General features: G+C 43.9%; 1 protein-coding gene across 1 annotated transcript in view; it reads right to left on the bottom strand.

The window, feature by feature from the left end:
* The window catches only part of ZFC3H1 (zinc finger C3H1-type containing), a 134,700-nt gene that overhangs the window by 29,649 nt on the left and 87,994 nt on the right, over positions 1–17,057 (bottom strand). Inside the window, 3 exon segments of the mRNA XM_030214825.1 lie at positions 1,243–1,337; positions 3,799–3,997; positions 4,094–4,199. Of these exon segments, the coding sequence (XP_030070685.1) occupies positions 1,243–1,337; positions 3,799–3,997; positions 4,094–4,199 (400 nt within the window).

Here is a 17,057-nt window from a genome sequence, read left to right on the forward strand (position 1 = left end):
ATATTAAGAACAGAAAATAGTATTCACACATGATCTACTCCAGCCCTGTTGATATTCCCAGGTACTACAAGGAGCGTCCAAAGTGTGAACTAATACAGCCCACCAGAGGTTTTTGATAAACGTTTTACACTAGCTAACGTGCATGATTTTTAAGAATTCTTAAAAATCATAACTATTTGGTAGATATTAAGTCAATTTCAGAAAATTTGACATTTTGATAAGTATAAATTATGCTTGTAACAGGACTAAAAAAATCAATGTAGCCTGCACAAGTATAGATCACATGGAGGCATATTTTCAAAGCACTTTGGGAGGCTAAGTGCTTTGAAAATGAGCCTAATGGTCTACTTCTGAATAAATCTGGATGGTTATGATATCAATCCTTTTGTTTCTAAGTCATCCATCTTCAGTTCAAGGGGTTTTGTTGAGTCCCAGGCTCTATATATTTTAGCCAAACTCAGGAAATATGGTTCGGTCTTATACAAGTTTACTCTTGCCATTCTGCGAGAGGAGTCAAACATGTAATAGATGGCCACAGCTCCACTCCTCAGCAAACTTTTTAGGACTCCCTATGCCTGGAACTTCTCAAACCTGACTTGTGGACCCACATCCTGTCAGACTTTCAGGATATCCAGAAAAAATATGTACAAAATAAGTCTGCAAATACTCGAGGCCCGTATATGGAAACTGGCCACATGCCTATTCGTGGCAGCTAGCCTGAAAACCCAGCAAGCTGTGGGGCCACAGAAACCCAGCCCAGTTTACTTAATATTTAACTGCTACACAGCATAAGCCACACTCTTATATAGACAGATGAGAAAGTGCCTGCTGCTCTATAAACCAATCAACAAAGAGGAAGAGACGGACATGAAGGAGCAAACATAGCTCCTGAAATGTCAGGAAGAGGGTCCAGCATTCAAATGTATTCCCATGAGCCACAATGGGCTGCTTCAAACTGTAATTCAAGGGTACAACACAGGTCTGGTTTGCAAAATATTCCAAAAAAAAAAAAAAAATATGTATATTGTCACCGTAACAGCTACTTTGCACATTTTGGTACCTTGTGGACCAGATTTGATGGACATCCAGAACAGCAAATTAGGCAAACCTCACTGCAAAGTGCTAGACAGTGCAAAACAAAAATAAGCCATTTTGGGACCCCCCCCCCCCCCCCCCCCAATTTCCTCTTACTATAAAACTAAACAAGGTAAATGATCAATGAATGCATTAATTTAAACGCACCTCAACAGGTCTGTAGGAGTATGATCCTCAGCCAGACATTCAAAAAACGACGTAACAAATTCATGCATCAATGGAGTGATGCTGTCCAGTCTCTTCTATCATAAAAGCAAACATAACAGACAATGAGCAAGAAAAGCACATGCTTCAGACACATGATCACCAGTCTAAATACTTTTGTCATTTAAATGAATCCCTTCTGATCATTCTGTTTCCAAAATAGGCAGAAGAAACAGTCACAACAAGGATGACAAAAGAAAGGGCAGAAGACGATGTCCGAACACTTTTATTAAGCATCAATGACTCAATATGAGTCATGTTTCGGCCCACGAGGGTCTTCTTCAGGAGTCTATAAACAGGTTAGAAATACAAAATTTGAATAACATTAAAAATAATATTAAAAACGACAGTACAAATACATAAAACTGTATAAATGTCGAGTCCTAGATACTTAATAAAGGTGTTTGTTCAGACATTGTCTACTGCACTTTCTTTTGTCACTCTTGTTGTAACTGTTTCATCTGTTTGCCTACAAGGGGTACTGTTTTTCTGTTTCCATGCTGTGTCTAAAAAAGGCAGAACACACATTAGTGAACCTGAGAAGACCCACCAGCAACCATTTCACTTGGCAGCAGAACACAGTAAAGACACCACCCACTAGAATCCAATAAAGGTACCATTAAGAGAATTTAGCATGCAAATCAACATGCAAATCATTAACATTTCCCTTGTTCATTCTTATCTGAATTTATTCCCAAGGACTTATTTTTTTTTGTAAAGCCTTTTCTACTTTACTTCTCTCTCACAGTGCAAACCATAATTAGGACTTCAAACTTTAAAAAAAAGATCACACCGCAGAACGGAGGATTTGAGCAGAAACTTTAAAAACAAAAAAGCACTATCAATATATATAAAGGCGAGTGTCGTACTACTCGCAAATGCGCAGTAGAGACCTCTGCCCCGCCCCCGCGTCAATACGTGATGACGGGGGCGGAACAGAGAGGGTCTGTACTGCGCATTTGCGAGGGAGGGACACCGCTGTCGCTAACGCTCCCCCCACCCGGAGTCGCCGCCACCACCCACCCTCCACCCGGTCGGGCCCTCGCTCCGCTACTGAAACAGCGAGGGTCCGGGAACGCAGCACTGAGCTCTGCAGAGCTGCTGTCGGCCTTCCTTCTTCTCTGCCTGTGTCCCGCCCTCGACGACGTTACGTCACACGAGGGCAGGACAGGCAGAGAAGAAGAAGGAACTTGGAAGGCCGACGTCGGCTGCTCAGCAGAGCTCAGTGCTGCGTTCCCGGACCCTCGCTGTTTCAGCAGCGGGGCGAGAGTGGATGGCGACGGCTCCAGGGGGGGGGGCAATTCAGAGGGGGAGGGGCAGCGGCGAACTCGGCGGCGCAGGGGGGGGCCTTTCAACCCCCCCCCTTCCTATAATAGCCCGTTTTTACGGGCTCAAAGGCTAATGTCTAACTATAAAAGCTGCAAGGAAAAAAAGCAATGAAAGAAAACACAGGAAGAAAACTAAAAAAAAAAATACCGCAGCAATAAACCAGACCTTGGTTTCATCTGCTACACTGCAGAATCATGAACCTAAGCACCAGTTCTGTGCAGGCAGATTTAAATAACCTTTGTCTTTTTTGTAGTTTGACTATAAAAAAAGATCAGTATGTTATTGTCAACATTAGGCACATTAACCATTTTAACATTACAGGGAATCATTTACTAACAGTTAATGCATGTTAATACATGTTATTTATCGCAAGGCCCGTTTTATAGAATAGGCCCTGTGATAAATAATTCATGTTAACAGTGTTAGTGTTACTAAGCTTTAGCAAAGTGACCATGAGGTACCTTCATACAGTAACAAACCAGACACAAATCAAGATGCCAAACAGGAAACTGAAAAAAGTGGAAGAGTGGCCTAGTGGTTAGGGTGGTGGACTTTGGTCCTGGGGAACTGAGGAACTGAGTTCGATTCCCACTTCAGGCACAGGCAGCTCCTTGTGACTCTGGGCAAGTCACTTAACCCTCCATTGCCCCATGTAAGCCGCATTGAGCCTGCCATGAGTGGGAAAGCGCAGGGTACAAATGTGACAAAAATAAAATAGATACTATTGGAGATTCTACATGGAATGTTGCTACTATTGGAGATTCTACATGGAATGTTGCTACTCCACGTAGAAGGCTGCGCAGGCTTCTGTTTCTGTCAGACTCACAGAAGCAGAAGCCTGCGCGGCCACATTGGTGATCTGCAAGGGCCGACTTCTACATGGAATGTTGCTAGTGGAATAGCAACATTCCATGTAGAATCTCAAATAGTAGCAACAGTGGAGGAGTGGCCTAGTGGTTAGGGTGGTGGACTTTGGTCCTGGGGAACTGAGGAACTGAGTTCAATTCCCACTTCAGGCAGAGGCAGCTCCTTGTGACTCTGGGCAAGTCACTTAACCCTCCGTTACCCCATGTAAGCCGCATTGAGCCTGCCATGAGTGGGAAAGCGCGGGGTACAAATGTAACAAAAAAAAAAATAAAGAAAGTTTGACCTGAAGACTCAAACTCTTACCTGTGAAATAAGGAATTTGCACAGAGAGTAAAAAATTTCTGCATTTTGTGGGTTTTTCTTAAAAGCTGCAAGCCAGACATCAAAGGCTCTCTCCTTTTGCTCCATCTGTAAATAAAGCTCAACCAGTGTTTCCAGTAGCTGCCTGTTGCTACAGCATATGTCCAGTAATGTTCTACAGAGCCCCACTGCTGCACTGGACCTTAAAGGAGAAAAGCAAAGAAAATGAAAAGTTCCAAGATTTTACTAAAATCAGCATTTACAGAGAATTGAACTGGATTCTGTAAACTAGCTTTACCTATTAAGAAGCTGTTGTAAAGCTATCATATTCTTGTAAAGAGGAAGGCAAACCAGCACCTTTTCTTCACCAGTCAGACTGTCACCGGCACAAGAACGGATTGCGTCTGGGGAGAAGAACAAAGCCAAGAGCAAGCAGCACAAACGTTTAAAGGTGACAAACATTTTAAATATTATTATTATTTTAAAGCTGCTTTTTGATTATATTCTGCAGTGAGGGAATGCACTGTTTTCTTATAATAAAATTTACTGAAGTATAATCATAAAAGAGCAAATAATCAGTTTATATGGACTGTGATTCAAGACATGGGCAGAATAGAACAGGCTGACCTGGTAACTAAATTCACTTTTGCCACAGGGAAAACAAAATTACTTAACCGTAAGCAAATGTTTAAGGGCAACGGGATTTAAAATCCTCACAAATGGGTTGACGCCACAGGAAGCATTACCCCAGTATCTTTTCTAGAAGGCCTTTGAGTAGGCTCACCACACGTTAACCTGTTCCTGTCTGCCGCTGTTGTGAAGGACCTCCTTAGTCCATTGCAAGCTAGAGGAATACAACTCCTATGGGAGCTGGGAAGGTTGTGAGGATTTAAGATCTGTCCTCTAAGAACACCTACTACAGGTAAGTAGCTAGTTTTCTCTGACGACAAGCAGGACTGCGAAATCCTCATATATGGAGACTCCCTAGCAACAGGCTTCCTTCAATAGAGAAGAAAAAAAAAAAAAGAGAGAGGAAGCCTAAAATGGCACCACAACCGGCATATACCAAATACTTTTTGGTGGCAACAAGCAATACGAGGAAATTAGATCTTTCCTGCTAAATTTTCTTTCCTCGAGTCCTTCCAGACCAGTCCAGACATATAGGCCTACACTCTCCAGCCAACAAGTGGAGAGTGAGAACCACTACTACTACTAAACATTTCTAGAGCGCTACTAGGGTTACGCAGCGCTGTACAGATCAACAAAGGACGGTCCCTGCTCAGAGGAGCTTACAATCTAAAGGACGAAATGTCAAGTTGATGCAGTCTAGATTTCTTGAGTAGAGGTGTGGTGGTTAGGTGCCGAAGGCGACATTGAAGAGGTGGGCTTTGAGCAATGATTTGAAGATGGGCAGGGAGGGGGCCTGGCGTATGGGCTCAGGGAGTTTGTTCCAAGCATGGGGTGAGGCAAGGCAGAAAGGGCGGAGCCTGGAGTTAGCGGTGGTGGTGAAGGGTACTGAAAGGAGGGATTTGTCTTGAGAGCGGAGGTTACGGGTAGGAACGTAAGGGGAGATGAGGGTAGAGAGGTAAGGAGGGGCTGCAGATCGAGTGCATTTGTAGGTGAGTAGGAGAAGCTTGAACTGTATACGGTACCTGATTGGAAGCCAGTGAAGTGACTTGAGGAGAGGAGTGATGTGAGTATATCTGTCCAGGCGGAAGATAAGACGTGCAGCAAAGTTCTGAATGGACTGAAGGGGGGATAGATGGCTGAGTGGGAGGCCAGTGAGGAGTAGGTTGCAGTAGTCAAGGCGAGAGGTAATGAGAGAGTGGATGAGAGTTCGGGTGGTGGCTCAGAGAGGAAAGGGCGAATTTTGCTAATGTTATAGAGGAAGAAGCGACAGGTCTTGGCTATCTGCTGGATATGCGCAGAGAAGGAGAGGGAGGAGTCGAAGATGACACCGAGGTTGCGGGCAGATGAGACGGGGACGATGAGGGTGTTATCAACTGAGATAATATGAGGAAATTAGATCTTTCCTGCTAAATGTTCTTTCCTCGAGTCCCTCCAGACATATGGGCCTACGCTCACCTGCCAACAAGTTGAGAGTGAGAACCACTGGCTGGTGATGCCACCTTATAAGTATCTGTGCAGCCTAAGACAACCAGTATTATTATAACAAAGAAACTTCCCCTTCAGAAACATGGACAACCCACAAAAGAAACCACATATCTTATAAATTCAAACAAGTGGTGCAGAAGGTGAAGTAAAGAACCACCTTCTGTTACTCCTCCTAATTCTCCATCTGCCCTTCAGTTCCTTGGGTTTTGGACTGGTCTGGAAAACTCAAAGAATGTTAGCAGGTAGCAGCTAATTCTCTCTTCCTCAGAGGCCCTCTAGACCAGTCCAGGGGTGTGGGACCTACAAAAGCAATTATCACTTAAGGAACGTAAACAGACAATCCTGCTGCCAACACTCTGGCACCACAGGCAACATTCTGAGGAGCTTGTACATCTAACCAATGTTGTCTCACTCACACAAAAAAAAAAAAAAACTCCAGTGGAGGAATCAATTTATGTCCTGCCCATGAAGAAGCCTGACCTCCAGTCAAGTGTATCTTCAGCACTTTGGGAATTGTACAACTCTGGACTGTGTTTGCTGACATTATGGCCTCTCTGATCCACTGCGCCATCACTGCCTTATATGCCACTTCTTTCTTTCTAGCTCTGTCAAAGGATATAAATCTGACTTCCTAAAGCAGTGCTTGCCAATCTTTTTGTGGCTGTAACCCCATAATAGCAGCCAAATAAAATTATGCCTGACACCGCCCCAAAGGTGCAGAATGACACACCTATGGAGAGCCCACACAGGTCGTGACCCCAAATGTGGGTTATGCGACTCCATTTGGGGTACCAACTCACAGTTTGGGAAGCTGTCCTTTAGACAGCTGTGTAGCATTCATCTCCCATCCACCTACTGGGATGCCCAGCTTCAACTACACCCATCTGTTCCCTAAACACCAGCAAACAAATTGACTAACTTGGAACAAAAAGACACTACTTTAGGAAGAAAAGACAGCTGGAGAAAAAAAAACAAAAAAACAAAAAACCCAAACAGATGGCTTCTGACAAGATGAGGCCTACAACTCAAATTCTCTGAGCCAAACAAATGGCCATCACAAATACTGTCTTTAGGGTAACATCCTTCAAAGAAGTTTCCTTTAAAGGCTCGAAGAGCTTCCACACCAAGACTAAGGGCCCTGTTTACTAAGGTGCATTAGTGTTTTTTAGCGCACCTACACTTAGTGCGTGCACTAACCATATAGGCGCCTATAGGAATATTGTAGGCACATACATGGTTAACGTGCATACAAGGTTAGCGAGCATTAAAAATGTTGGCACTTCGAAGGCCTCATATGCTTCACACCTCTATAGAGTGCATACCCAAGCTTTACACCAGGCACCAAGCCTGCGAAACATATCAGAGCTGCTCCACTTTAAAGGATGCTAAAGCCAAATCCTTGTGCAAACTATCCTGCAAAAAAACTAAGTCTCCTGGATAGTGGACCTCAAAAGGCACTACCTGCCTTTCATTACACCAAAGTCCAGGGAAACTTGACATCTTTCTGGACTGTAGTAAAGCAACAATGACTTGACTGGAGTATCCTTTTGTGCAACATTAATCTTTCAAAAGCCATAAGACATAATAGAAACATGGCCGGCACTTGTACAGGACATTGAAAGAGCAGCCCTACCCTGTACACAGTATTAACGGATCTACCGCTGCAGCTTCATTAGGTACCCATACCACAGTCTCCTCAGCCAATTCAGAGACAACAGCATTACCAGTCCTGGATGCCTCAATTTTCCTGAAAGATTTTGCCCATCAAGTGCCATGATGGAAAACACGTACCAGAACACAAAAACCCCTATGGTTTCTTTTGGCGGGCTCTCTGTCCACAATCATTCTATTTTAGAAGTTTTACTTTACATTTTTTAGTCGGACACCAGATATGCATATAGTTCAAATTGGATTGTTCGACAATCACACATAGAAGCCCTAGTTATATTTCTGTTTCTAGCTGTATTCCTCTTTTAGCATCTTTTAATTTTTTTTTTTTTTTTTTTTTAAGTACAGTGCACTCCATTTAAGTGCATGTCGGATAAGCCGCATGCTCTATTTAACTGCATGCCGTACTTCGGTCCCGTTTTTGGCGCCATCAATTTCTATGGGGACAAATTGGTTTAGTGCACCACTGATAAGTGCAAGATTCGCTTATATGCATGGTTTAAGACCGCTCCTCTGCAGGAAAGACTCTGCATAAGCGCACGCATGGAATATGGAAGCCGATTGGTACGTGACAAAGGGGCAATAAATTTGAAATCTCATTGGTTAACTGCCACAGGCAGAATAAGCGAAAGTTGTTAGAGTGTACACTGGAGTCGGAGTCATCGTCATCACGCAACCGTAAGACTAACATTGGCTGAACGAATAGAAGTTCTTAAAAAATTAGAAAACAAAGTCAAGCATCTATTGCTAAAGAATATGGTGTCAATCCCAGTCAAATTTCACTTATCTTGAAGCAGAAAGATCAGCAAAACAATACAAATCCACACAGGAAACGTAAACGGGCGGGAAAAGCCGAGGATGTAGAAGATGCTCTTCTTCAGTGGTTTTCTCAAGTCAGGAGCTGTCAGTGGTCCACTTCTTATGGAGAAAGCTAATCAGCTAGCTGAAAGTCTTCAACTAACTGAATTCAAAGCCACTGTTGCATGGTTGGAAAGATGGAAGGAGTAACATCATGGTGAAAAACAAGACGCTGATGACTTTGGTGCTGAAAATTGGGTTGGTTCAGTTCTTCCTACCATCTTGAACATGTTTGCACCTCATGACATTTTCAATGCTGAAGAAAACGGTCTCTACTGGCGAACGATTCCTCATGGAACACTTGCATTCAAACAAGCCGAAACTACAGGAAGTAAAATGTCGAAAGACCAACTCACGAGCCTCGTTTGCTGCAATATGGATGGGAGTGAGAAGTTGGAACCACTCGTCATTGGAAAGAGCAAACAGCCCCATTGCTTCAAGAATGTTAAGCAACTTCCTCTGTCATACGAATCTAACGCAAATTCATGGATGACTGGGGAAATTTGGAAGCAGTGGCTAAAGAAGTTAATTAGAATGCGGGCACAAAAGCATCAGATTTTGTTGCTTTGTGATAATTGTGCTGCACACAGTGATGATGTCAGGCTATCTAACGTCAAAGGTCTTCCTGCCACCAAACACTACCTCTCTGATCCAACCTATGGATCAGGGCATAATAGCCAATTTCAAACAACATTATCGGGCTCTTGTGCTACGTCGTCTGATGAGCATTATGGATGACCAGACTGGCAAGGATAAACGTGCTGTTGAACTGGCTCATAATCTATCACTGTTGGATTCCCTACATATGCAGAAAGAAGCCTGGAAATCATGTTACACAGGCAACCATTGTGAACTGAAACAAGCGGGCAAGCTTTAAGGATGTGGAGAGGGACGAAACAGATGAACAGGCTACTGACATCCCAGCCGGTGTTACTGAAGAGGAGTTTCATCACTACATAGCTGTTGATTATGATCTACAAACAGCTGACAACAGCACTGATGTTGAGATAGGCGCCTACACGCAGGCAACGGCTGATGATGAAACGAGCAGCGAGGCACATGCTGACGAAATTCAACAACCTCCTGTCACTTCTGCAAGAGCGCTGGAGAGTCTCAACACTGTGCGGGCCTATCTAGAGGCAACTGGATGTTAGTGCTATGACAGTTTTTACCGTCTGGCAGACGTAGTATATGGAACTCACAGACACAATAGTGTACAGAGGACTATGACTGATTACTTCAAGTAAGCCTAATGTCAATTAACGGAGACTGTATACTGTCCTATATAATAAAAAGCACCTCCAACATTCTGAAGCTGACTCCATGGCACTGTGGCAGTGTAGGGTTCCTAAGTCTGTAGTTCAGCGTTTTATTGGCTCTCACAGTCCCCGCTCTCACCAACCAGACAGAACGGAACTTGGAGGAGGGAAGTGGAGTGAATTGAATCTCTAACAAACAATCATATACAGGGAGGTATGAACATCAGTGGAGGACAAACATTTAATCAGTCACTCACACACATCACACACACACACTCAATCACTCTGTGTATCTATCTCTTACACTGTCTGTAAAACACACTGTCACTCTCAGTCTCTCACATGGGCAACTGTATGTTGCATTCTCACGAGTAAGGAGCTCTTCTGATGTGATTGTTAAACTGATTGAAGGGCCTGAACAAGGAAAACTTTTACCACATTGTAACACAGTTTATACAAAAAATATTGTATATATAAATAAATCTTACACATGTAAACAACAATTATATTCAGAATACAACCATGGAAACATTAATGGCAGAAACTCATTACATTGCTAGCGCCCGTTTCATTGCGTTAAGAAACGGGCCTTTTTTACTAGTATGTATAATAAACAGTACTGTACATATGTTTATCAGATGTCAAGCTTCTTTGGGTCACAACGGTTAAGTGCATGTATTTCTTTGGTCCCAGACCCTTGCACTTAAGCGGATTGCACTGTATTTTAAAATTTATCTAGTCCTATCTTGTTCCAGTTATGTCCGATGCTCCTCAAGTCTGTTTTCAGTTTTTAATATAATTGCACATTTTTATAGCTGGAAGCGCTGCTTTTGATCCTGTAGCAACATTTTAACTGTATGCACCACTGATACAGTGTCTACACTAATCAGGCTGGTTATTTTGACTTTCATTTTTCCACTTTTTTATTTTTGAGTGTTTCTTGTCCTATATGGTAATTTTATCACATTTATTTTATCCTAATGTCATAGTTCACACTTAAATACTAAACTATATTGTTTTGATGTCCGTTTTCATTGTTTAGGGCTAGTAAGTTTGCATTCCCATTTGTACACTCTTCTCTGTTCCACTTCTGTATCCTGAAGTTTTTATTGGTTTTATTTATATTTTACATAAACTTTTTACACATTCATTGCGCTGTTTTCAAAGTAGTTATATTGGTTGTATTTATTGTATTTACCTTTGATATGCACTTTTCTTGATTTTACATGTTTTATTGGATTATTGAAGGATTTTATATTTACATTGATAATGACATGTATTTTAAATATCTACATAATATTAATGTTTATGTAGTGTTTGTGATCCCTGAGGGAAGCGGTTGTATCCACCGAAACACGGTCCTATGTCATGTCCCATCTTAGTGCTTGCTCAATAAACTTTATATTCACATCGACCTGCCCACTGGAGTCATCGAGTCACTCTCTACGACCTTCCTTCTGTGCCCTGGATAAACCATAGGGGTTTTTGTTCCCGATGTTTTTGTGTTCCGGTGGAAAATACATACAATAGCCCCACCACCTTTGCCCACGGGTGGACCAGGGCATCTATCCCAGTGGACAATCCTTTTCCTCCAGCTGAAGGAGAATAGAGATAGAAAGGGGGGGGGGGGGAACCTCAGGTACTTTCCCATTACTGGCCGTTGCCATGAAATCTATGAACAGTCACCCCCACCACTGCACAATGTTCGGGAAGGCCTCTACTGCTAGATTACACTCCTTCCGCGTCCTGTGTATTTTTGCTTAGAAAATCTGCCTGGACCTTGCCCACTCAGGCAATGTGCTGCCAAAAAATCTAGAAGATGCATTTCCGTCCAAGACATCAGCAGCCACACTTCTGACACAAGCTGACCTCTGGTTCCTCCTTAGTAGTTCACGTAAGCTACTGCTATAGCGTTGACTCATATCACCCTTCCCACTTTGTGTTGAGCCAACAGAAAAACTGCTCTAACCGAGCTGACCCTTTTTATTAGTGGGTGGTGTGGGGGTGTCTCATTTCTTCTGTAAATATTTCAGGACTCTGTAAACAGACACTAACAGCCTCCTCCGAGTGGGGGGGGGGGAAGAAATGAAGAATTGGAGGATATTTGATGCTTCTGCCCTGGATCCTCCTACATCTCTAACTCATGAAGCCCCTGGGGGTTCTCTTAAGATTTATCATCCCGAAAAATAGTTGCAGCAAAATCAAGACTTGATTGTAACAAATATTCCCTAGCTGGAAGCTTGAGGCCTCTATATAGATGCCCTGCACCAAGTTAACACACACAATTTTTTTTTAATTAAATAAAAAATAAAACTAACTTTTGACGAAAAACATAAGTCAGGAGTTAGTAGAGAACCTGTGAAAGTAAAAGTCATGACAGCAATAGCACTTGACAGCAAAATAACAAAACAAAAAAAAATTCACATATGTGAGGATTTAGTAGTCCTGATTGTTCTCGGAGAACACACAGAATATGATGTACTGTTCAGAATTTAGCAATTATGCACAGTTGGAGAAATTAGGTGTTATCTGATAAATTTTCTTTCCATTAGTCCTGCCCACTATTCCAAAACCTGTAGGACAGATGTGTCCATCAACCAGCAGGTGGCAATAAGAGAACTGAAAACTGAGCTGAGAGATCTCACTTGGCATCCAGCCTAGCTCCTGAATATTTAAGTAGACAAGCAGTAAGGAGAAACTCAGAAGACTACAACCTTAAACTCGCTAACCAATAAACGTAACAACCTAACACTAACCAGATGAGCACACTAACCAGATGAGCAAACATATGTGGACCTCATCTCTGGACAACTTGTAGAGAACAAGCGATATGTAGGAAGCACCATGCAAGATGACAGTAGTTATTTGACCCATTCCTTCACAATAACTAATCATCTCAGAAACCACAGGTAGACCTCTGGAAAAAAAAAATCAGGTAAAACCTAATTATTCTTTCCACTATTCCAGGAACCTGTGGGGAACTGGCTTCTGACCGTGCCACTACATCCACCCTGTATTGATTGGGACAGGTACGCAGCACTGACCGTGTCACCACCTTGCAAATATCCACTGAAGACAGTAAGGTAGTAGTATTCACCCAGAATGTCACTGTATGCCTCGAAGAATGAGCCCACAAGGCCCGAGGAGCCTGCTTCCCCACAAGTAAATAAGCTGATGCGATAGTCTCCTTCAGCCATCTAGCAATTGTGGGCTTGGAAGTCATCAGGCCAAGTCTATGTTTAGAAAAAGCACAGTCTGTCCAATTTGCGGAAGTCATTCGTGACATCCAGATATCTGAGGATTATGCACATCGAGAAGCTTCAAGGAAGAATACAATGCCTCTTCGCCCTCTTTGTGAAAGGATGGAAGCTCCATAGATTGGTTGAGATGAAATGCTGATACCACTTTTGGAAGAAAGGAAGAAACAGTGCGCAGGGAGACCCATGCTCTAAAAAGTGAAGAAAGGTACCCCCACAAGAGAAAGTCTCAAGCTCTGAAAACACTAAGTGCTTGAAAGATCTTACACTGTCTTTAGTGTAAGATCTTTCAAGTAAGCCTTCCGGAGTGGCTCAAAAAGAAGGAGTCTAAAGAGCCCGAAGGACTAAATTATTAAGGTTCCACTCTGGTCACAGCGTAAAAAAAGGGAGGCTGCAAGTGGCCCACTCCTCCATGAAATCGAGTGATATCCAGGTGAGGCGCAAGCGACATCTTCTGTAGTCGGTCCATGAAACAGGCCAAACCCACAACCTGAACGTTTAGAGAACCCCAATCCTTTCTGAATACCTGCCTGGAGAGACACTAGGATGTACGCGATCTGAGCTGAGAAGGGAGGAAGTCCGCACTCAGAACACAAGCCCTTGGACCTTATCAGAATAACCTTTTTGTCTCAATCGAGCCCTTTAAATGGCCAAACCATAAGACCAAAGGGGCATGGATCCTCCATGAGCACCAGGCCTTGCTTCAGTAAACCACATACCTTTGGAAGACAGAAAACTCCCGTCCAACAGTAAAATCAGATCCACATACCACAACCTCCATGGCCAATTTGGGCCACAAGAATTATTTGACCCCAAAGCAATGTGATCCTTTTCAACACACGACCTAACATGGGCCAAGGAGAGAAAAAGTAGATGTGTTGCTGGCCAGGGTATCGATCCCCATCAAGCCCGGTTTTTCTGATGGTTGAACTTTGGCAATTTGGCTTCCTTTGTTGCCATAAAGTCGAGAAGTGGAGAACCCCATCAGCCCACTATCAGCTGAAAATCTTGGCTGGATAGTTCCCATTCTCCCGGGTCCCAGGAGTACCTTCTAAGAAAGTCTGCCTCCACATTAAAGGACCCCGCAATTTGAGCTGCTGACAAGCAGAGATTTTTGTTTTACACTCAACTCATAAGGGAGGTCACCTCCATCGCCACTGGACAGCTGCTGGTCCCGCCTTGTTGATATAAGCCATTGCCATCGCATTGTCGGAGAAAACTTGGACTGGGGCTCCCACCAGAAAGGGAACGAAATCGTATAAGGCTTTCCGTACTACCCTGAGCTCCAAGCCATTTATTGACCACTAAGACTCCTGTTCTGTTCAGGCGCCCTGTGCCAGATAGAACTTGTAATGAGCTCCCCAACCCGACTTGCACCAACTCCCATTCTGTTATCGGAAAGGGAGCTCCGACGGTCAAATTCCTGGGCGACAACCATCACTGAATACTCCGTCTGGCAACCAGCGTCCAAAGATGAAGGTCATACTTGTGTCACAGTGGAGATCGGCAGCTGAGAAGAGATCCTGTAATGGCCACATATGAACTCTTGCCCATGGCACAACTTCCATCGCCGCCATCACTGACCCCAGAACCTGGATGTAGTCCCTGGCTGCCTTGACTGAAGACAAATCTGTTGAACCAGCTTCAACCTCCAGCACACTATGAGGAAAAACATCTCCCATGCTGCATTGAATAGAACGTCCAGATAATTCAGCATCTGCTTTTCTCGAAATTGATCATTTAACCCAACGACTGTAAAAGATGGACAACTTTATCTGTTGCCATCATGCTGTCCAAACAGGACGATGCATGAATGAGTCAGTCGTCGAGATAAGTGAACACTGATTCCCTGGCACTAAAGAAAGGCCACCACAACCACAACCTTCATAAATGTTCTTGGAGCCATGGTGAGACCGAAGGGAAAAGCCCTTAATTGGAAGTGACGGACCAGCACCGCAAATGTAGAAACCTCCAACGCAGCAGCCATATGGACAAGTTCCTGGAGAGAAAGTCCATAATCTACTACTAAGATAGACAAGGGGGATCTACTGCTTGCCCTGGAATTTGTAGTAGCATGGAAAGTTCCTATTATTTGGGTTTCTTCCAGGTACTTGTGACCTGGACTGGCCATTGTTGGAAGCAGGATAATGGGCTAGATGAACCATTGGCCTGACTCAATATGGCTATTCTTATGTTCTAATATGCAAGTATGCCTCCTTGAGAACAAGGGCGGTGAGAAATTCTCTCGTCTGATCAGAGGCTATGACTGCTCTTAAGTGTCTTCATATGAAACCAGGACACTAGGAGGCAGCAGTTTTTACCTTTGAGATCTAAGGCTGGACGAAAGGTGCCTTCCTTCTCTGAGACAATGAAATATTTATTTAGAATTTTCTATACCACATACAACTAGGTGGTTTACAAGAAATATAGACAGAGTATCTACCTTGTCCCTATTTGGCCTGGGATCTACTGTGACCTGAACCTCGGCCTCCTTGGTTCCCCCTTTAACAAGGAGAATGCAAGAAAAGAGGCGCGACCAGGCGGGAGAACCCCAACTTGTAACTTTCTCTAAGAATATCCAGAACCCACTAGTCTGATGTGATTTTGGCCCACTCCGCCCCAAACTGCTGAAGACATCCTCCAACTGGAAGAAAAGAGTGGATCAGCACCCAAAGCTCTAGAGGCATTGGGTGCTCTAGCTGACAGAGGAGGGCTTCCTGTCTGCACAAAAGGAAGACTGACGTGCTGGTAAGTGGGACTTCTGAACACGTTACTGATGACCAGGCCAGTATCATCTGTCGTCTCGAAATCGAGAGCCCCCTGAGGACAGACGGCCCAAGGCTTTTGAATATCTTCTGCCAAACGTTGTGGCTTAGTTTCCCCCAGTGCTTTTACCAAGTTACTGATCTTCTCCAAACAGCCACTTGCTCCAAATGGGCAGTTTAACTAGATGTGACTGATGCTGCATCCACTGCCCAGTGCCACAACTGGAGTTGCTGGCGTGTCATGACAGCCAAAAACACACTGTAGGCAATAACCTATGTCATAAATAGCATCCACCAAGTAGGACAGCTTTTTTCAGCTGGGCATTATGGCGCCCGTTTTGTTTTGCCAACTGCTGTCACTTCAGGCATGCACTTGCCAAGAACTAGCACGCCGTCACCTGAAGATCCAAAGAGGCCAATTCAGCTTGTTTCAGCAAGCCTTCTAAGCTTCTTATACTGTAGGTCTTTTAGGTCAATGCCCCCTTCTAATGCCAAGCTGGTCTTAGTCACTGCCAGAATCAGACAGCCTATCCTGGTAAACTGCAATTTATCTTTTGCTTCCAGAACCAATGGGTAGAGGTGAGCCATGGCTCTTTTCACTCTATGCCGTACATCCAATGTGACCCATTCTGCTGTAAACGGATGCTCCTTAATGATCGACGAAGATGGAACTCTTGACACTGAAGCAGAAGGTTCCTCAATGGAAAGCACTGCCGGTGCCAAAGAAATAAGAGGACTGTGTGCCTCTTTATGAAACAACCTCAGTACTTCTGGATCTTCCTCAGGAAGGAGTTTTCACTCGTCTAAAGGCTTCAACAATGGCTCCTCTGAATAGACCGCGGCCACATCAGATAAGGATGGAGAAGTAGAGATAATCTGCCCACTCCTAGAGGTCTAAATAATCTCTTAGGAGCTGGAGGAGCAATGGGATGAGAAACTCAAGCACTTTGCAGGAACTCTGACTGTGCCTGCTTCAGTAAATAGGCCTGGTTTAAGAGCAATATAAACTTCGGAGAAAACAAAGATCCCAATGCAGCTGAATGCTCTGTCAGGCCCTGAGGCTGTAAAATGGTGGCTATGCTCTGCATGTAACCAGCCAGTGCACCTGTTTCCATGCTCTCCTGCATCAAATTGCACACCTACCCTGCCAGAGAGCCTGAACACCCCGGCATATTTGGATGCTGTGCCAAAATCTGAAGATGTGCTGCTGCTGACCATTTCCTCCACGTCTCGCACGCAATGCAACACCCCGATGCCAGCTGGAGGATCCCACAGCAGGAACACTGCTTAACTGCCTCCCCGGGAGTTGCCATTTCACCCCGACTGTACCAACGCACAAC

Source organism: Microcaecilia unicolor, chromosome 9 (assembly GCF_901765095.1).
Source record: "Microcaecilia unicolor chromosome 9, aMicUni1.1, whole genome shotgun sequence".
In the NCBI taxonomy this organism is placed as follows: domain Eukaryota; kingdom Metazoa; phylum Chordata; class Amphibia; order Gymnophiona; family Siphonopidae; genus Microcaecilia; species Microcaecilia unicolor.